Raw genomic sequence first — 21,798 nt, forward strand, 5'->3', positions numbered from 1 at the left:
CAAAATCTGATCTTAACATTGAAACTCTACTTAAAAATGTAGCCTCTAATTATTTTGCCTTAAAAATACTTTGAGCCTGACCGGGCGCTGGCGCAGTGGATAGAGCATCGGACTGGGATGCGGAAGACCCAGGTTTGAGACCCCAAGGTTGCCACCTTCAGCGAGGGCTCATCTTGTTAGAGCAAAAGCTCACCAGCTTGAGCCCAAGGTCACTGGCTCGAGAAAGGGGTTACTTGGTCTGCTGAAGGCCCGCAGTCAAGGCACATATGAGAAGGCAATCAATGAACAATTAAGGTGTTGCAATGCGCAATGAAAAACTAATGATTGATGCTTCTCATCTCTCCGTTCCTGTCTGTCTGTCCCTGTTTGTCCCTGTCTCTGACTCTCTTTCTGTCTCTGTAAAAAAAAAAAAAATACTTTGAATAATCTAAAAGGCCCAACTATTACCCAACTAAGATTCAGTTGATAGCACTGAAATGACAATCTGGTTTTTTGTGGGGGGGTTTTGGAATGTAAAGACCCTGTGTCCTAGTTAAGTTCCCACATGGATAATTATGCCATGTGTAATTTCATTAATATACTGTGGTATTCCTTTCGATTTGCCTCCATTACTGTCCACCTTTGCTGAATGCTGTTAAGCAGCTGTCACATTTTCCTCTGCTAATTTGGAGATCACTGTAATTTGCCAAAATTCTGTGGAACCCTTAAGGCATTTTGAGTCTTTCAGACACTTTTGTTTTATGTAACTGTGGTCTGCCAGTTGGTAAATGGAATTTCATTAAGAGACCAAAGGATACATGCATTTGCAAAGTTAATATTTGCTCAGACAAGTAATCCTTCATGAATGCAAAATGCAGATTTTGTATGGATTACATCAAAGAATCACAGAATGAATAACTACTAATCATAGAAGGTCATTTGGTGAATATCTTTTAAAACTTTTATCTTGTAGAACTACAAAAAGAGAAAAATAGTTACATGAATGAAATTGAGTCTAATATAATACAAAAATAAAGTCTTATCAAACATAATACTGAATTAAAATTGAACAAAGATAAAGCAAGCTTTCTTGACTATGGAAAGAGAATATATAGAGGCAGAAAAGAAATTGAATTTCAGATCTCTGTTTTGAGATAGAAATGAATTATTGTAAAATAGACCTGTGTTCATAACTTAGACTTTCCTATTTGGATTTCATACACTGAAAGCAATAATAGAACTGAAGGAAAATTTATTTTAAAGTCACCTGGGATATCACTTCATAAACATAGAAAACAACATTAGAAATTGAAATAGGAATATGAAAATTTCATTGTAAAAGAATTTAAATGGGAGGCAAGGAAAGAACTGTGGAGGTAGATGAAAGGAAGTCATGACTTCTCTTGCTTCCCTATAAACAGTGAAAGTGTTTTCCACTAACAGGATAACGGCGCACAGTAGAGATGATGAGCTATTTCCCCTGTGTACAGAGGGGCGTGTGCTCAGGCCACTTCCCGTGTTAGTGTGCCGGATGGGTCCAACCGAAGAGGACGGGCCAGAGTCTGTTAGACATTGCTGAACCAGAGGCAAAAGTACAAGGGGTCTGGTTGGGAGAACTGGGGACAGGGCACTTGGGAAACATAGTCCATAAATGACTTTCACAACAAAGTGCAGAGTCAGTGGCATTCCTTGCACAGAGAAGCTAATCCTGCAAAGAGTTAACCACCTGAAGATTTAGCATCTAAATCTAGGTACATTCCACCATCATTAGAGTGTGTTTGTTCATTAGTAGCTGAACATTTTGCAGACTATAAAAATTTAAATGATCCTGAGGCTTGTTATGGCACCTTGAACATCACAGACTACACAGTTGCTCTGCTCTGTTATGTGCCTTTTATATCTTAATTTAGGACCCAGTGTGAGTGTATATATCACATCATGTAAGTATAAACCATAACAAATGATCATGGAGGAATTGTTATGTGTCTTTATATGGAATAGAAAAATAGAATAGAAAACGTAATGCATATTTTAGTCTCCCCAGTATGTTCTATATTGCATAACCTAAGCACAGACTCGGGGGCTCTATTTCATTAAATGGGAAAGAGATCAAGTTTCAGGAACAGAATGGCAGTAATCTGTCTACTCAGGGAAACAGCAACAACAAAACTCTCAGCATTGTACAATATTGAAGGAACATGGACTTTGGAGCAAGAGAGGTTTCATACTCATACACTTAATAGCTATGTGTTCTCGGAGCAAGTTAGTCTGAGTCTCAGTTTCTCTATCTGTATAATAGAGATTTCTATACTTCAAGTAGGGATTAGGGATAATAGGTAAAGCTTCTGGCATCATTCCTGACACATACTAGGTACTTAATAGATGGTTACTATTATTCTGATAAGTTTGGGAAATGTGTTTTCTTGGTCGGAGCCCACAATTACTCAGCAGAAGCAAACTAGAGGATGCCTGCTTTGCAACAGTTTGGCCCTGGGGTGGGTGGGACTGATGGCCACATGGAGTGACACTCTTGTAACTTACCCTCACAGCTGTTATTCCATTCATTAGCTGCTGACACTGTTGCACTGGAAACATGGAAAACTCTTTACCAGGACTATCTAGCATGACTGTCTGGCTAGATTTATCCAGCCACTTAAAGCAAGACAATACCTTTAACATAGAATGTAAGTACAGAATGTTAGAGTTGTAAGGACCATAGGCCGGCTCCCAGCTGGTGGACCAAGGATCCCTGGTATTTCCAAATTATTGCAAGTGTTCCAAGTTACATCATTTGAGACAGAGTAATGTCCTATCATATATCTATATGCTGTACTATTTTACTATTGTGATTAATAATATATAAATTTGTTTCAAAACATTATTCAAAACGGAGCTTTTCATCATGCTGTATTTCTCATCCATTATGAAACTACAACTCTCGCATCAGGGTGGGGAGTACAAAGGAATCACAAAATTGCTTGGTATTACACAGGAGCCCTCAGGCTCAGAAAAGTCAAGAACTGGTGCTCTCCTTTTCAAAGTCCAGGAAAGTGATGTGTGAGGTCGCTTATTAAGGAAAACACTGATGAGAACTTTGTTCTCCTGATCCCTAGTCTAAACCTCCCAACAGCGGAAATGTTTGCATTATCGCTTCTGGAAAAATCTGAAGTGTGCCTAATATTCAGATTAACATGCTGGAAAAATCTGAAATGTGCCTGATGTTCAGATTAACATGCATGAAGCTGAGGATGGACAGAAAATGGGCTTAAAACACCGCCTGGCACATACCTGTAAAGCCCTCAGTAAGGACAGTTGTTATGGCGGCTCTTCAGTTAGGATGGTTTTGTCATTTTTTTCTGTCTCCTGTTCAGAGTAACTTATCACATCCAAGTAAAACATCTTAAGATATATCATTTGTCATGCAGGCAAGTGGCTTCTATTTTCACTTCTCATACTCTCAGAATGGGAGTGGGTGGATGGTTTTTAAATCTCCCTTCAGAAGTCTTTCAGGACTAGAGGCTCCTTTGCCCTTCATTTGGAGGCTAACCTGGGCAGCAAGGCCATGCAGTGCATTTTGTTGGCCTTCATTGTGCATGCTTATGGCAAAGTTCAGCTTTGTTCTTGCATTACCCATTGGGATTTGGTGTATTTCTGTGGACTAAAAATATTTAAACATTTATTTTCTATCAATGTGTTTTTTTTTAATTTGTCATTCTCCCTGCCCCATTCTTCTGTTTATTAAGTGATTTAACATTAGATCAATATTTGTTTACAATTTGGACCTAGAGGTAGTCCCTAAAGATTTGGTATCTCATTTCAGAGTGTGGCCCACAGGTGACAGCGGAAAACAGTGACTGAAAGAGATTTGTATCTGGCTATGCAAATAGAGTAGCACTTCATAAAACTGTAAAGCAATCCAGATAAATCAGGGTTGTTAAATACAAAGAAAATTCCCCTTGGGGTTTTTCAGGTCAGTTTAGAACTGGAAACAAGTGTTATCACAAGGTGTTTGGTTCTGAATGTTTTTCAGTATCCATATGAGTTCCCTTTCCTTAGCTAACGATCTAGAAATTTGACTTCTAAGCTAAATAAAAGAGTATATGGAGTTTGTACTTGTGCATGGCCAACTAGAATTCTCCAATAGGGATAAGTGATTAAAGAGCCTGAAGAAGTACCATATGTGCTGAACACGTCCATTGTAAGTAAAAGCAGGTGCCTCACAGTAACACCAAAAATGGCTTTCATTCAGCCACCTGGGTCAGGCAAGGGCTTGTTTGTTTCCTGTCCCCGCTCTCAGGCAGCAGCCCCACTTAAGGAAATGGCCAAAGGCCGGTTTCTCCACGGAATACAGGCAGTGGGCAGACTCCCGTTTAAGTGGGTTCAGCTGCTGAGGAATCTATGCTCAATGTGGTGACCTTTCTGTTTCCTAGCAGAAGAGAGGAACCTGGTTAGAATAAATACAACAGAGCTAATCCTAGACAAATATTTTAGAAGGTATATCTGCATAGTTGCCCTACCCGAGGCCCTGTCATACCCTTACATATTCACCCAGTGCCCAAACTGACTTCCCGTAGAGCCCGCCGCCTGCCCTCCCCAGCTTCTCAGCCAGCTCCCTGTGCTATTTCATTTTCCCATTCTCCTTTTTTCTCACTGTCTGAATAACCTGTTGTTCTATTAGCCCACTCCGTTCACCCATTTATGCCTCACGTTCCATTATTGGAACGATAGTGACGTAGCAATTATTTATATCCTGCTACTCAAGGTCATCACTGAGGTCTGATTTCTCACCCGCCTGCCTCCTGGGGGTACATGTTATCACGTGGCGCACAAAGTTAGTCATTGCTGCAGATACTGGCATGCTGGGAGCTTGTCAAAAAGGGATGTGAATGTTCGGAAATTTTTGGAAGAACCGAATTTCAAAAATTTCAACCTCTGGCATAAATGGGTAAGACTTTATATGGTGTCTACTCAATTTTTCTGTTCAAATAATTCATGCCAAAATATGAACAAGTGGTAATAGGTGCCCACCTTCTTCACAGGTAACATATTTGCACCTTAGCGGTGGCTTTTTAGTAATTAGGAGACTCAAATTCTGAGGATTCTGTGTGTCCCAGCAGGCAGCAGGAGAGACATTTCAGGAACAGTGAGTCCTTTGGTTCTCCCATATGCAGCCATAGGGCACTGGGCCAGCCTTGAGCAAAAAAGCTCAAGTTATACTTGAACCTTCACTCCATACCTGGTCTACTACTTCATTCACAAAGCAATACTTTTGTTTCCAACCTCCCAGAAGTCTGTGACACCAAACAATTTTTCAAAGGAAGAGAAAAGGCAGAGTTTAATAATGGGACTAATTTTTAGTTTTGTAGTTGGGCTTCCTTTGTGTCCTATTTCTTTAGGAATAAGTGCCCCATGAATAATGGCACAGAATTCACCGAAAGGCGTGGATGTGATCAAAGAGATCACGGAGGAAGAGAGGCAATGAGGAACACTATGATGAATGGAAAACTTTGTATGAGATCAGGGGTATACTTGAAAATGAGAAATGTAGGGAGATTTTCATAGTTACATGAATTTGAAGGAAAAATCAGGTAGATCCTGAACTGGAAATAAACAGTATGTGATTGGCAGAAAAATCTGGCTGGTCATCTCTTTTTGGCTAAGCTCTGACTGCAGGAGTGTCAGCTTTGGTATTGGCCAGGATGGAACAATCCCCAAGGTGCCATCTCTATAGCTAAAGACACCCAGTTTGCCCAGTCTGTTTCCTGGTGCACTCTGTGAGACAGCTTATGGTTCTATTTCTATTAATGAGTACACAATTTTGCAACAATAAACAGGCAGTGCTTCTTTCCATCACAACATTCATGTTTGTTTTAAAGCTGTCATGGCATTTGGTTTCTTCAGAAAATATTATATTTTCTGTTTCTTTAAATAGACTTTCTGGGTTTTGGTGGGTTTCTTTTTTTTGAGGAGGAGGAGGGAGTTTGAAGTGTCACTTTCTTAAAGGTAACAAGTTTGGCTCTTCTGTTGTTTAAAATTCAAATGTTGTAGCCATTGGCCATGGATTAAAGTGGTACACGGTTTAGTTACATTATATTTTTAATTTTTTTTCTTTGTGACAGAGATAGAGAGCGGGACAGATATAGACAGACAGACAGGAAGGGAAAGAGATGAGAAACATCAATTCTTCGTTGCGGCACCTTAGTTGTTCATTGATTGCTTTCGCATATGTGCCTTGACTGGGGAACTACAGCAGAGCGAGTGACTCCTTGCTCAAGCCAGCGACGTTGGGCTCAAGCAGAGACCTTGGGCTCAAGCCAGCAACCTTGGGCTTCAAGCCAGCGTCCATTAGCTCAGGCCAGCAACCATGGGGTCATGTCTCTGATCCCACGCGCAAGCCAGCGACCCCACACTCAAGCTGGTGAGCCCGAGCTCAAGCCAGATGAGCCCATGTTCAAGTCAGCAACCTCAGGGTTTCAAACCTGGGTTCTCTGCATCCCAATTCGATGCTCTATCCACTGCGCCACCTCCTGGTCAGGCCCTATTTTTAATACTTTTTTATTGATTCATTGCTTTTAGAGGCACAGAGAGAGGAAGGAGGGGACAAAGAGAGAAGCATTTATTTGTTGTTCCCCTTAGTTTGCATTCATTGGTCGCTTCCTGAATGTGCCCTGACTGGGGATCAAATGTGCAACCTTGGTGTTTCGGGATGATGCTCTAAGCAACTGAGCTAGCCAGTCAGAGCCTCATTACATTCTGGAAGAAAATTGCTAGATGTACTGAGAGGCATTATAGCAGGTGGCTAAAACTGCAGGCTATGAGGCTAAGCTAAAGCAGTTAAATTCTTGCTTTCCTCCACTTATTGGCTGTGCAACCATGGCAAGTCACTTAACTCTGAACTTCAGTTTTATCATCAAAAAAATGAAAGTCATAAATACAGTAATTAGGAGAATAAAGTGACTTAATATATGAAAAGTGCTTAGAATAGTGCCTGATACGTAGTAAATGCTACATAATCTTAGCTGTTGTTATTAGAACTAAATAGAATGGCTCTTATATTCATATAAAGAAAAAAACTGTCAAATGGTTCATTCTAATTAAAAGAGGGAAAAGAGAATGATTACAATATATAGTTTCTGTGGCTAAAATTTAAGTTTTGCTGTGATAAATGTGCAGTTTTTTATTGGTGTGTGGTTAACATTTATTGAGCATCCACTATTTTCCAATTACTGAGCTACAGAGTTGGGTTTTTTTTAATTCTCACAACAACCATATGAAGGTTGATATTATCATCCCCATTTTACAGATGAAAAAACTGAGGTTAAGAGTAAATAAAAAAGTAAAATTCTAAAGTTCCAAGAGCTAGTATATGATGTAATGCTTCAAACTTGGTGTCTTTAACCACTACTCTATAATGGCCCCAGAATATGCTTGCAACTCTCAAAATATATATAATAAGATATGATACTTCTCTTTTGATCAGAACTTAGTAAGACAAATGAAGTAGGCTTCACTTATTCCCCAGCCCCTGGGTTGTTGGTTGTATGCCGTGTTTTAATCAGAATGAAGAAACCTTAAAGAGGTTTTCTCCTCCTAAATGTTGATGGTTATTTGTGGTTATTGTCCAGACCTAGTAAGAATAGTTTTTGTATCACCCCACCCCCTAAGAAAAACCACAAATATTTCTCTCACTCCTTTCCTATGGAAGGGATAAATCCTGACTGTGGAATCATAGCCGCAAGTAGTAACTGATACTTGGGATAAAGCGGCCTGGCAAAGAGGAGCGCGGCTCAGCGCCTGGTTGCTCCTAGGTTACCATCGCATTTTCTCTGAGAGGTAGCATCACCACCAAACAAGATGCCCACTGTTGTGCTTTCCAGATAGCAAAGAAAGTGCTCATCTCCACTGCCTGCTGGCGTTGGATTTCCTGTAACTGCTCTATGTTCTCATTTCATCCTTAATTAGCCTGTCTCGTGTTATATATGACTTGTAAGACACTTCTGGTACACACTCAGATGTTTGACTTTGAACCTTCAAATAAGATTATTCGGCAGACATAAGTAGGACATTTCCATATCCTTTTGGCAGTCGTAGTGTTTGCTGTTCTGTTGCTCCGCGTGTGGTAAGATATATGTAGCTGTGTCTGATACATCCTGCGAATGACTGCGCCAGCCTATTATGAGATTTCTCAGCTCTGAATTCCTGTAGGATTCGCAGTCTGTAACACTCTGGCTCCCACTGGCTTGTTTTCCAGCAGTTTCATGTGTCAAGAGGCAGGGAGCACCAGAGAGTCTGTCTCTGACTCAAAATGGGCACTAGTAAGCTTAATACAGGAAGGAATGAAGAAGGAAAAAGGGGGAAAAGATGTTGTGTCAGCCTGACCTCCCAAATTAGATTGTCAGCTTCTCAGACCAGAGATCAGATCTGTTTTTCCTATCTCCATTAATGCTTATTAGAATATTAGGCAAACAGTGAATATGCAGTGTATACTTACTGCCTGAAGTCCTAGGCTTTATTTTAATTAATAGATTATGCCATAAAGATACCATTCCCATTCCCTTGAACTTAATGCAACCCAAAGTAAAATTTTCTGTATTATTGAACTATTATTTACATTGAATTGAAGGTATCTCTAAATTGGTTTTAGATTGGTCACTCACAGAAAGATAATCCTCATTACAGAGGACAAACCTCTACTCTGGTGGTACAGTGAAGATAGTAATGACAATGGAAGTGTTTGTCTCTGTAAAGCATAGGAGTTATTCTGAGGAAAGCAGTAACATGGAAAGCCTGTAGCTGACTAAATGCTGCAGTGAATAAAAGCTCATTCTGACCAAAAGTAATTGCACTTGACTCCATGAAGGAGTCAGTGGCCCAGCAACTAGGACTGGGGCACCATAGTACCTCTTTCAAAAATCAGCGGACCATATATCTGTGGGTCTGTTTCTGGACCCTTTATTCTCTTCTATCAAGCTATATCTTTTTGCCTTTTACTGAGCTTCATTAATAACAATAGCTTTGGCCCTGGCCTGTTGGCTCAGTGGTAGAGTGTCGGCCTGGCATGCAGAAGTCCCGGGCTCGATTTCCGGCCAGGACACACAGGAGAAGCGCCCATCTGCTTCTCCACCCCTCCCCCTCTCCTTCCTCTCTGTCTCTCTCTTCCCCTCCCGCAGCCAAGTCTCCATTGGAACAAAGTTGGCCCGGGCGCTGAGGATGGCTCCATGGCCTCCACCTCAGGTGCTAGAATGGCTCTGGTTGCAACAGAGCAATGCCCCAGATGGGCGGAGCATCACACCCAGGTGGATCCTGGTTGGGTGCATGCGGGAGCCTGTCTGACTGCCTCCCCATTTCCAACTTCAGAAAAATACAAAAAAATTTTAAAAAAAAACAATAGCTTTATCGGGATGTTAAATCAGGTTAGGTCCTTCAACTTTGTATTTCTTAAAATTATTTTGATTATTCTAGAGCCTTAACTTTTCCAAATCCATTTTAAAATCAGTTTGTTTAATTTTACAGAATCATCTGGTAGAATAATGATTGGGAGTGCATTAAATCTGTAGGTTAACTTGAGAAGAATAGCCATTAACATTGTCTTCCACTTCCTGAGCATGGAATATCTTCCATTTATTTGTTACTTTTTCTCAGTCAAGTTTTACAGGTGTAAGTGTAAAATATATATTTGGTTGTCTTTTGCTGGACTTAATTTATCTATTTGTTTTATTGGCATTATAGTAAATGGAATATACCGTATTTCCCAATGTATAAGACAATCCCATGTATAAGACGCACCCTAATTTTGGGGCCCAAAATTTGGAAAAGAATGTATTACATAATGTATTACTGTATATGGCGCACCCTGCTTTTAGATTCCAAATTTTTTAGGAGAAAAAGTGCATCTTATACATGGGGAAATACGGTACTTTCTTTTCCAATTGTTTCTGCTAGCATACAAGCATACTTTTTTTAACTTTTTATTATATTATTATCCTTTCAATGTCTAGAATGAGCAGCAATGACCCTTTTCATTCTTGATAGTGATATTTTAAATATTTTATATTAACTATCTGATGTTTTTATATTTTTTAGCATTCCATTTTATTTTATCTCTTTTTTGGCTATCTCTTTACATCATTTTTTAATAGTTGCTCTACAGATTGTAATACATATACATAACTTTCCAAAGACTATTTAAACATTGTACTGTTTTATATAAAAATGTAGAAAACTTTCAACCATGTAGGACCCTTTGCCCACATACAATAAATACCTTTATATGGTAGCTGTCATATGTATAACATTTACATACATTGGAAACTGGACCAGATAGTACTATATAATATTCATTTTTCATATTCAGCCATATTTAAAGAACTTAAGAGGAAAAAATGTTATATATTTACCCCTAATATTTATCATTCTTGTCATGCTTCCTTCTATCCTGATGTTTCCAATTTCTTTCTGGTATCATTTCCCTCCAGCCCAAAATACTTTTAGCATTTCTGGTACAGTAGGTCTGTTGTCAATGAATTTTCTTAGTTTTCTTTTATCTGGCAGTGTTTTTGTTCTATTCCTGTAGGATATTTTTGTTGGCTATAGAATTATGGGTTGACAAAGACCTCTTCTAGAATTTTGTTTGAGAGTACATTAAATCAACCAATCAATTTGGGAAGAATTGCCATCTTAATGAAAGATGTTATTTTACTATCTTCTCCCTCACCATCATTGTTTAAAAGTAATCTATGATTACTGGAATCATTCTCTGTATATAAGGGTCATTTTTCTCTATCTGCTTTTACAATTATTTCTATTCCTTAGATATCAGAGCTTGATTATGATATATATAAGTGTGTTCTTCTTTTCTTTCAACTAAATTAGGGAATTTTTTTTGGTCATAGTCATTACTTCTTCAAACAGATTTTATGCCATAGTCTCTTGTTCCTCTAATTCTGGGACTCCAATAACATGTATTTTTTTATCTTTTGATATTCACTGGGTTTTATTCAAAATTTTCTATTATTCTTTGTTTTGTTAGCTTGGATATTTTATATGCTATATCTTCAAGTTTACTGAGTATTTTCTCTGTCATCACCAGTATGCTACCAAGCCTATGCAGTGATTTCTTTAAATTTCAGATATTTTATTTTTAAGATTTAAAATTTCTATAATGTTCTTATAATTTTTATTTCTCTACTGAGAATATCTGCTTTTCCATTTATATTAAGTATGTTTTCCTTTATTTCATGGCATAGTAATAGCTACTATATATCTAATTATCATGATATTGGCATTTGTTGCTTGCTTTTCTGTTTAGAATTAACTTTTTTCTCATTCTTTGTGTGTTCAGCAATTTTTAATTGTGCCCTTGGTATTATGAATATTATATTTTTTAGGCTTTAAGTCCTCTTATATATTCCTCTGTGGTTGTTGAAGTGTTTGTATTAGCAGACAATCAACAATGAGGTTCAGTCAATTGCTCAAATTACTGCCAATATTACAAGATCAGTCATATAAATTAGGCTTTAATTTTTTGGACATCTTGAGTCATGTTTGGTATTTAGAGATGCATTTCAAAGATAAATTCATAAAACTGTCTAAGTTGAAAGAGAAACTAGTTGATTGTTTCTCAGTTAAGAAAAATGAATTAAAAAGGAAAAAGCATTAATAGACAACCTGCCTTTGGCAGAGATCAATCTTAGGATAAGATGGTATGTATAGATTCATTCAAAAAAATATTTATTGAGGACCTACAATGTTTCAAGTACTCTCTGACTGCTGGGAATCCACTCTGAAGAGCATCGATGGATCCCATCCCTATCACCTCTTACATTCTCAAGGGCTTCACACTAGCACTTGTCACCTTCCCCTCCTGCATTAGTCTTATCTTCTGTACAATATTACCATCAACATATATACACGTAATAGCCCCCATGTTTGGGGTGGGGGGACTCCTTTGATCTAAAACCCTCTTGTAGTGACCACCCCATTCTCTATACCCCTTTATAGCAAGTTTATTCCAGTATCTAAACTCAATATTTCTACTTCTTTTTCTTATTCTCTTTGGAAAACCCTCCAATTATACTTTTGTGTTCACTCCACTGAAATTTCTCTCATCAGTGTCTCATTAAATTCCATATTGCCAAATCTAATGGCCAATTCGTAGCCCTCATCTTTGTCTTCTCAGGAGTAATTGACAGTGTTGCTTGCTGTGTCTTCTTGAAAAGCTTTCCTCATTGGCTTCTAGGACCACCACCTTCTCTCTGGTTTTTTCCATGCTTCGCTTCCTGCTCCTTTTCAGTCTCCTTCAATCCTCCTCTAAATGATGGAGTACCTTAGGGCTTAGTGCTTGAACACCTTCTTTTTCTTCTCTATGCTCACTTTCCAGGTTAAAACATTCTCCAACCCCATAGCTTCAAATACCATCTAAAAGCAAACACCCCTTAGAACTCTAGACTAATATACCCAACTGTCTACTCAGATCTCCACTTGGATGTCTAATTGACGTCTCAAACTCAACATGTCCAAAACTACTCATCCCCAAATTGGGTTAGCTTTTACTGCATAAGATAAAATACACACACACTCCCAAAGAAAATAACTAAGAAGCAAAAATTGCTTGAATGACAGAAATTTCTCTCAGGCACTAAAAAAATAACTCCAGAAATACATTAGAGAATGTATGACAGTCATACTCATCAGAGACCCAGGCTCCTCATCTCTTGATGCTTTTCCAACTTTGTATGCTTCCTTTTTGTGTTAGCAAGAGGGAGAAATGTAATGGTATTTCCCCTTTCGTTTAAGAAGAAAACTTCCTAGGAATTATAGACAACTCTTCTGCTTACATCTCATTGACCGGAGCTTAGATTACAGCTACATCTAGCTACAGGAGAGGTTAGGAAGTATATCAGTTTTTATCTGGATCTCCATATATCCAGCTAAAATCAGGATTATTTTACTAAAAAGGAGTAGGAACTGGGCACTAGGAGACAACTGGTTGGTTCTGCTACACTCTGTGAATCTGGTCCTGCCCTAGTCTTCCTGATTTCAATAAATGTCAACTCCATTCTTCCAGTTGCTTAAACCAAAATATCTTAGGGTCATCATGACTCTTTTTCTCTCCTACTCCACATTTATTCTACCAGCAAATCCTATTGATAGTACTTTCAAAATATATCCTGAATCTGAAAGCTTATGACCAGCTTCACCACTGTCATCTTGGTGCAGGCTATGGTCGCCTCTCCTTGACTCCTGAAATTGTGTCCTAACTGGGCTCTCTGGTTACACCAGTCCATTCTCCAAATAGTAGCATAGTGTCTGTGTGTGTGTGTGTGTGTGTGTGTGTTTGAATTTGATTATTGAATGTTTTCCCCACTAGAATAAAAGTAGGGACTTGGTCTGTTCACTGTTGTCTTCTCTATCAAATAAGGGTGGTCAGGGCAGATGTCTCTGAGAGGGCATTTGAGCTAAGAATGAATGAAGAGGAATCAGCTATGCAAAGTCTAAGAGTGCACTCCAGACAAAAGGAACAGCTAACTAGAATGGCCCTACAGTGGAAATAGGCCTGTCATGTGTATGGAAATTTTCCTGCATTGGGAAACAATAAGAAGCTCAGTATGTCTGGAATATAGCAAATTATGGAGAGGGTGGAACAAAAAGAATTGGGAGGGACAGGGCCAGAACACCATGTAGAGTTCTGTCTGACCCAAATGCAATAGAAAAAATGTTGGGAAGCTCTAGATCAGTGGTTTTCAATCTTTTTACACTTGGGGACCAGTGGACTAGCTAGATAGACACGGAAACACACAACAAATAAAGTTTTATCTTACAGCACATAATAGTGCCACGTGGTATAAGCTGGTGCTTAATTTCCAAACTGCATGTATCTGATACATTGAATACTATATAAGTTTCTCCTAATGCTTTTTGTCTATTGCACATAATTTGTAAATGATCTGCATAGTGCAAAAGATTGTTCAAACGAGCCTACACGTTCCAAGATATCTAAGACAAACTCAATAATATTTTCATCAATGATATAGACTAGTAAGTGGCAATCACCCTGAGCATAAGCAAATTTGACTAAGATCATTGGGTCTGTAATCTTCATACAACATCAGACTGGTTAGTGCTTTCATGGAATGGCACGCAGTTTCTGGCAGACCAGCAGCAATCTGTGGATTGGCAGATGAAAAACACTGCTCCGGATTACACTGCAGACTACTACTCAGTAACTGCTAGTAGCATTCAGCTATTTATATAAACAAAATATAAATAAAACATTCAGTTTCTCGATCACACTGTCCACATTGCAAGGGGTCATAGTCACACGTGGATAATGGCTACCTACTGAACAGCACAGCACAGATGGAGAACTTTCCATCATCCCAGAAAGTTCTGTTGGACAGTGCTGCTGTAGGAAAGCCAATCAAAGGAGAGAGAATGCCAAGTTTGCTTGACCTCTCTTCTGTAATATTCTCTTAACCATAGAATCAGTGTTTATGGAAATATATGTGGTGCCTGGAAAACTAGCATGTGGTCTGTTCCATATGCAAATGTTCGCATGAATGATTTTTACCTGTGACAGAAAAGATAGGAAAGACTGGTAAATCACAAGCATTCTTAATCTCATAAATACATTGCAAATGTAAAAATGCAAAGTGGAGAAGTTATACATGTGAAAAGTGGCCTTCAATTTGTTTTAATAGGTGTTTTCTGTGTCTTGTAACTTAGGGACCTTGCTGCAAGAAACTGCCTAGTAGGTGAAAATAATGTTCTGAAAATCAGTGACTTTGGAATGTCTCGCCAAGAGGATGGTGGAGTATATTCATCGTCTGGCTTAAAGCAGATTCCCATTAAATGGACAGCACCAGAAGCTCTTAATTATGGTAAGACTGAACTCATGTGTGGTAAAAATAGAGTCCAAGTTAGAGGGGTACAGCAGAGCCCAAGTTAGAAAGATATATAAATCTTTGTACCTTGCACTTAAAAATGAGAAACAACTTAATTCGTTGATCGGTTTTCTATATGTAAGATTGCTAGATTTAAAAAGGGATACAGTCTGACCTGTGGTGGCGCAGTGGATAAAGCGTCGACCTGGAAATGCTGAGGTCGCCGGTTCGAAACCCTGGGCTTACCTGGTCAAGGCACATATGGGAGTTGATGCTTCCAGCTCCTCCCCCCTTCTCTCTCTCTCCTCTCTAAAATGAATAAATAAAAAAATAAAAATAAAAATAAAGAGGGATACACTTACAAGCACTTTTAAACCTGAGAGTTCCTTTTTATGCAAAAAAAATGATTTTTTAAATTTTTTAAATACAAATTTATCGGGGTGACATTGGTTAATGAGATTATGTAAGTTTCAAGCGTACAACTTTATAATACATTATCTTTATAATACAATATACTGTATTGCATTCTGTGCTCACCACCCAAAGTCAAGTCCTCCTCCAACACCATATATTTGACCCTTTTACATGTTCATCCTTCCGCCACCCCGTTTTCCTTCAGGTAACCCCCGTACTGTTGTCTGTGTCTATGAGTTTGTTTGTTTTACTTGTTTGTAACTTTCTGTTTTGTATCCCACATATGAAGTCATGGTTCTTGTCCTTTTCTGTCTCATTTCACTTAGCATGATACTCTCAAGATCAATCCATATTGTCACAAAGGCTTTTATGGCTGTGTAGTATCCCATAGTATATATGTACTATAGCTTCTTTATCTAGTCATCTAACAAAGGACACTTACGTTGTTTCCATGTCTTGGCTACTGTAAATAATACTGGAGTGAGCATAGGGGCACCCAGAGGATTTCTGGGTCATCTGATAGGCCTATTAATTTTTTGAGGAAACCTTATACGTACTGTTTTCCGTAGAGGCTGAACCAATTTACATTCCCACCAGCAGTGTACAGGGTTCCTTTTTTCTACATCCTTGCCAGTACTTGTTAATTTTTTTTAGCAGGCATGAGGTGGTATCTCATTCTGACTTTGATTTGGATGGCCCTATTGCTAGTGACTTCATCTTTTCATATTCTGTTGGTCATTTGTATATCTTCTTGGGGAAACTATTCAGATCCTCTGCCCATTTATTAATTGGATTTTTTGGATTCTTTGTTGTTGAGTTGTATGAGTTCTTTATGTACTTTGGATATTAGGCCCTTATCAGAGGTATTAATTGCAAATATCTACTCCTCTTTAGACAGCTGCCTTTTTGTTTTGTTGGTTTCTCTCACTGTGCAGAAGCTTTATAGTTTGATGTAGTCTTATTCATTTATTTTTTTGTTTTTACTTCCCTTGCCTTTGGAGTCAAGTTCACAAAATCCTCTCTAAAACCAAGATCCATAAGTTTATTTTTTTATTTTTTATTGCATTTATTGGGGTAACATTGGTTGCTAAAATTATATAGGTTTCAAGTGTACAATTCTATAGTACATCATCTGTATATTGCATTGTGTGCTCACCACCCCCAGTCAAGTTTGGTATGTTTTCTTCTATGTATCTTATTGTTTTAATCTTATATATAAGTTTTTAATTCATTTTGAGTAAATTTTTATGTATGGCATCAGATAGCAGTCTAGTTTAATTCTTATGTATGTGGCTTTCCAGTTTTCCCAAAAGCATTTATTGAAGAGGCTTTCCTTTCTCTACCATAGGATTTTGGCTCCTTTGTTGAAAATTAGTTGCCCATTTATATGTGGGTTTTTTCCTGGGCTCTCAGTCCGTTCCATTGGTCTGCATGTCTGTTTTTCTTCCAATACCTTATTTTTGTGTTGATTATTGTAGCTTTGTAGGATAGTTTGAAGTCAGGGTGTATGATACCTTTGCTTTTGTTCTTTTTTTCATCAGGATTACTTGGGCTATTCTGGGTCTTCTGAGATGCCATACAACTTTGATGATTTTTTTGTTCTATTTTTTCAAAAAATGCCATTGGAGTTTTGATGAGATTTGCATTGAATCTGTATATTTTTTAAGTAATCTGGCCATTTTAACTAGGTTGATTCTTCCAATGCATGTACACAGAACATCTTTCCATTTCTATGTGTTTTCTTCCATTTCTAACAACAGTTTTCAGTGTAAAGGTCCTTCACTTCATTTGCTAAGTTTATTTTACTTTATCCTTTTTGTTGTACTTGCAGTTGAAATTATTTTTTCATTTATTTTATTTCATTGTTAGTATATAGGAACACAATGAATTTTTGTACATTGGTTTTGTACTGTTAATTTGACTGTATTTGTTTATTGTTTCTAATAGTTTTTCGTGAAATCTTTGGGGTTTCCTATATATAGTATCATGTCATCTGCAAAATGTGAGTTGTACTTCTTCCTTCCTGATTTAGATTCCTTTTGTCTGGCCTGATTGCTCTAAGTCGGCCTTCCAGTACTATGTTGAATAACAGTGACAAGAATGGGCAGCCTTGTCTTGTTCCTGATCTTAGCTTAAGAGGTTTTTGTTTTCAGCATTGAGTATAATATTAGCCTTTGTGGCCTTTATTATGTCGAGGTCCTTTCCTTCTATACCAACTTTATCGTGTGTTTTACTCATAAATGGATATGGTATCTTGTCAAATGCCTTCTTTGGCATCTATTGATATGATGAAATGGGCAGATCCATGCATGTGTGGCTTTGTATTTTTTCCCCTGATGATTGTGGCTGCTTGACTGTTTCTCCACCCTTGTCCCTGGGCTCAGCCTCAATGTGCACTGGCCACTCAGGCCCTAATGCGGCCTCTGCCCTTCGAGGGGGGGTTGCAGCCTGACCCTCCACTGCAGCTGAACTCCCTGGAGCGGCATGGAGCTTCAGACTACATCTGCTGTTCTCCTCACTGTCCTTCCCCTTCCTGACTCCCCTGCTTGCTTTAGTACACCCACCTCCAGGTGTCTCAATGAGCACATCTCTCAGATGTGTTTGTGTGTTGAGCAGGGAATCCTTAGTTGAATTGTAGTTGTCCAACTGGTAACTTCAAGGGGGGAGACCAAGAGGTTTTCTCACTCTGCCATGAGTTTGACATCACTCCCTACCTGATTTTTATGTTAGGAGTCAGATTATACAGAGTAAGTGTTGCTGTGGCTTTGGACCATTTCTTACCATTGGTTCAGTAACCTCATCTAATGTTAGGTTCCTAAAGTAATAAGCCAATCAATTCTGTAGTTTCTCACTCTGAAAATTGTCATGGTTTCTTAGCATCTCAGTCTCTGTAACTTGTGTAAATCTTGTGGAAAAACAGGTGGGAATTACATTTTAAAACAGCAGTGATCTTTTTTTCACTTGAAATTTTATGTGTCATCATAATTGAAAATAAATATAGCTCGCGTTATCTGTGGTTGGGATGAAATGGGCCATAACAAGATGGGTAACAGCTCAAGAATTTTGAAAACAGATTGTGCTTTAAGTGAAATTAGAAATTGCATTTTCATTAAGGGAAGCAGTATATGAACCATGGGTTGATGAATGGGTGTACTATGTTTTGAATTAAAATATCAAAATGATTTTTTGTCCATTTTAAGTGAAAATAAGGCATTTATAAATGTCTGAATCAAATGCCTAAATTAAAGTCAAAGCTCTTTTTAAAACTGAAGTGAAACTCATGTAACAAAATTAACTATTATAAAGTGAGTAGTTCAGTGGCGTTTACTATAGTTCCAAAACATTTTTATCACTCCAAAATAAAACCTGTACCTATTAAAGAGTTACTCCCATTCCTTCCTCTCCCTAGCCACTGGCAACCACACATCTGCTTTTTGATGCTGTGAATTTATCTATTTTGCATATTTCATAGAAATGGAATCATACAATATGTGACCTTTTGTGTGTGGCTGTTTTTCATTTAGCATAATGTTTTCAAGGTTCATCCAAATTGTAATACGTATTATTACTTCATTTCTTTTCATAGCTGATTAATATTCCATTGTATGTTTGTTTAGCTATTCATCCACTGATGTGTATCTCAGCAGTTTTTACCTTTTGGCTATTGTGAATAACACTACTATGAACATCTGTGTACAAGGATTTGTTTGAGTAGTTGTTTTCAATTATTCTAAGTAAACAGTAGGAAGCATATGGTAATTCTATGTTTAACTTTTTGAGGAATCAACAGATGTTTTCCAGATATAGTTGTGGAATGCAATTGGTTTGGAACTCAGTTGGGGCATATTTAGAAACTAGAGTGTGTTTTGTATTTTGTATACTATGGAATACACAATTGTAGGTAGCTGTCATTATAAGAAATTGATAAAGCTGTTCTAGTTGCCAATAATAAAGGTTTTGAAGTTAACATTCCACAGATAATTGGACTCACCCTTTGTCTTCCCATGTACTACCAAGAGAAGCTTTTGTGAGCTTCCAAGTGATCACAAACTAATTCTATTATTGCATTAATCCTCGTATCTAGAGAAAGCAGCTCTCCTAGTTTCCATAGTAATTCTTCTCAGGGGTGGTGGTGGTTATTACTCTAAGGCTATGTTCCTAAGATCTGTCACAGGATAAAAGATAGGATTGTGAACCTTGTATTTACACAGAGGTTTGGGTTTTTTTAAATTATTTTTTATTCATTGATTTTTGGAGAGAGAGAAACATCGATTTATTGTTTTACTTATTTATGCCATCACTGGTTGATTCTTGTATGTACCCTGACTGGGGATCAAACCCACAACCTCAGCATGTTGGGATGATGCCCCAAACAACTGAGCTACCTGTCCCGGGCCTATCAAGCACCTTCTTATTGATTCTTACAGCAATTCTATAAGGGAGCTGGAACTGGACTCGGGAGACCCTACAGGCTTACCAGTAAAATCCAGATCTCTAGACTTTGTTCTCACCTGTTTGTTATATGTTCTACATTATATTGCCTTTATAACTCCTTTTACTTTTAAGCAATTATGCCAAGTAAAATTCTGCCTTTCGATAAAAGTATTTTAGTTGAATTTCAAGCTTACAAAGTAGTTAGAAATCAAAATTCTAATTCTAGATATCTCTAACAGCCAGGCCTAAAGCATTATATTTTTAAAATTTTTAAGTGTAGTTGTTAGGCAATGTTAGTTATATTAGTTTTAGGTGTAAAATATAGTGATTTGATATTTTTATACCTTCAGTGTGATCACCCCACTAATTCTAATAACCTATCACCCTGTTATTGACTCTGTTTTCTTTTATCAATTCCCCTAACCCCTCCCTTCTGATAACCATCAATTTAATCTCCAATTCTGTATGTCTGTTTTTGTTTGGCTTATTTATTTATTTTTAGATTCCACATAACAAGTAAAACCATACAGTATTTGTCTTTCTCTGACTCATTTAACTTATCATATCTAGGTCCATCCATGTTGTTGAAAAGGGCAAGATTTTGTTCTTTTTTATTGCAGCCTGATATTCCATTGCATGCACGCGCACACACACACACACATCACGTCTTTATCCATTCATCTATTGATGAACACCTAGTTTGCTTCCATGTCTTTGCTATTTTAAATAATATTGCAGTGAATGTAGGGATGCATATATCTTTTTGAATTAGTGTTTATATTATGTCTTCAGCAAAATGCCTTTTCATCTCCCTGTGCATTTTTTATCAGCTTTTTTATATTTTTGTTATTGAGTTGTATGAGGTTACAGAAGCGTTTTGGTTTGATGAAGTCCTGTTTGGGTTTTTTTTCTTTCTTTTTTTTTTTTTCCTTGCTCAAGAGGATGTATCTAAAAAGACATTACTGAGACTGATGTTAGATAACCACCTATGTTTTCATCTACAAGTTTTATGGGTTCAGGTCTTACATTTAAGTCTTTAATACATTTTAAGTTTATTTTCATATATGGTATAAGAGAGTGGTCCAGTTTTCCCAACACTGCTTGTTGAAGAGACTATCATTACTCCGCTGTGTATTCTTGCCTCCTTTGCCATAGACTAGTTGACCATATAAGTGAGGGTTTATTTCTGGGCTCTCTATTCTATTCTGTTCCATTAATCTATGTTTCTGTTTTTGTGCCACTGCCATACTGTTTTGATTAGTATAGTCTTGTAGTATAGTTTTAAATTAGGGCACGTGGTACTTCCAACTTTGTTTTCTTTCTCAAAATTGCTTATTTGGGGTCTTTGGTGGTCCCATATAATTTTAGGATTATTTTTTCTAGTTCTGAGAAGAATGTCATTGGTATTTTGATAGGGATTGCATTGAATCTGGATTGCTTTGGGTAATACTGTCTTTTTTTTTTTTTTTTTTTTGCATTTTTTCGAAGCTGGAAACAGGGAGGCAATCAGACAGATTCCCGCATGCACCCGACCGGGATCTACCCGGCATGCCCACCAGGGGGCCATGCTCTGTCCCTCTGGGGCATCGCTCAGTTGCATCCAGAGCCATTCTAGCGCCTGAGGCAGAGGCCACAGAGCCATCCCCAGCGCCCGGGCCATCTTTGCTCCAATGGAGCCTCGGCTGCGGGAGGGGAAGAGAGAGACAGAGAGGAAGGAGAGGGGGAGGGGTGAAGAAGCAGATGGGTGCTTCTCCTGTGTGCCCTGGCTGGGAATTGAACCCGGGACTCCTGCACGCCAGGCCGACCCTCTACCACTGAGCCAGCCAGCCAGGGCCAATATTGTCATTTTAATGATACCAAATGTTCCAATCGTGAGTATGGGTATAGACCCTTCCCTGTGTGTCCTCTTCAGAGTACAGGTGTTTCACCTCTCAGTTAAATGTATTCTTAGGTATTTTTTATATTCTGATGTGATTGAAAATAGGATTATTTTCTTAATCTCTCCTTCTCATTGTTCTTTATTAGTACTATAGAAACATAACTGGCTTTTGTAAATTAATTTTGTATCTTGTTCTTTACTGAATTTTTT

At 38.0% G+C, this 21,798-nt stretch overlaps 1 protein-coding gene across 5 annotated transcripts in view; it reads left to right on the forward strand.

Moving 5' to 3' along the window:
• Nucleotides 1-21,798, forward strand: part of FER (FER tyrosine kinase) — a 460,210-nt gene that overhangs the window by 427,905 nt on the left and 10,507 nt on the right. For all 5 annotated transcript variants that reach the window (XM_066381979.1, XM_066381978.1, XM_066381980.1 and 2 more), the window contains one exon: nucleotides 14,704-14,858. In XM_066381979.1, coding sequence (XP_066238076.1) covers nucleotides 14,704-14,858 — 155 coding nt within the window. The remainder of the gene's footprint in view (nucleotides 1-14,703; nucleotides 14,859-21,798) is intronic.

This window comes from Saccopteryx leptura, chromosome 4 (genome assembly GCF_036850995.1).
Source record: "Saccopteryx leptura isolate mSacLep1 chromosome 4, mSacLep1_pri_phased_curated, whole genome shotgun sequence".
Lineage (NCBI taxonomy): Eukaryota > Metazoa > Chordata > Mammalia > Chiroptera > Emballonuridae > Saccopteryx > Saccopteryx leptura.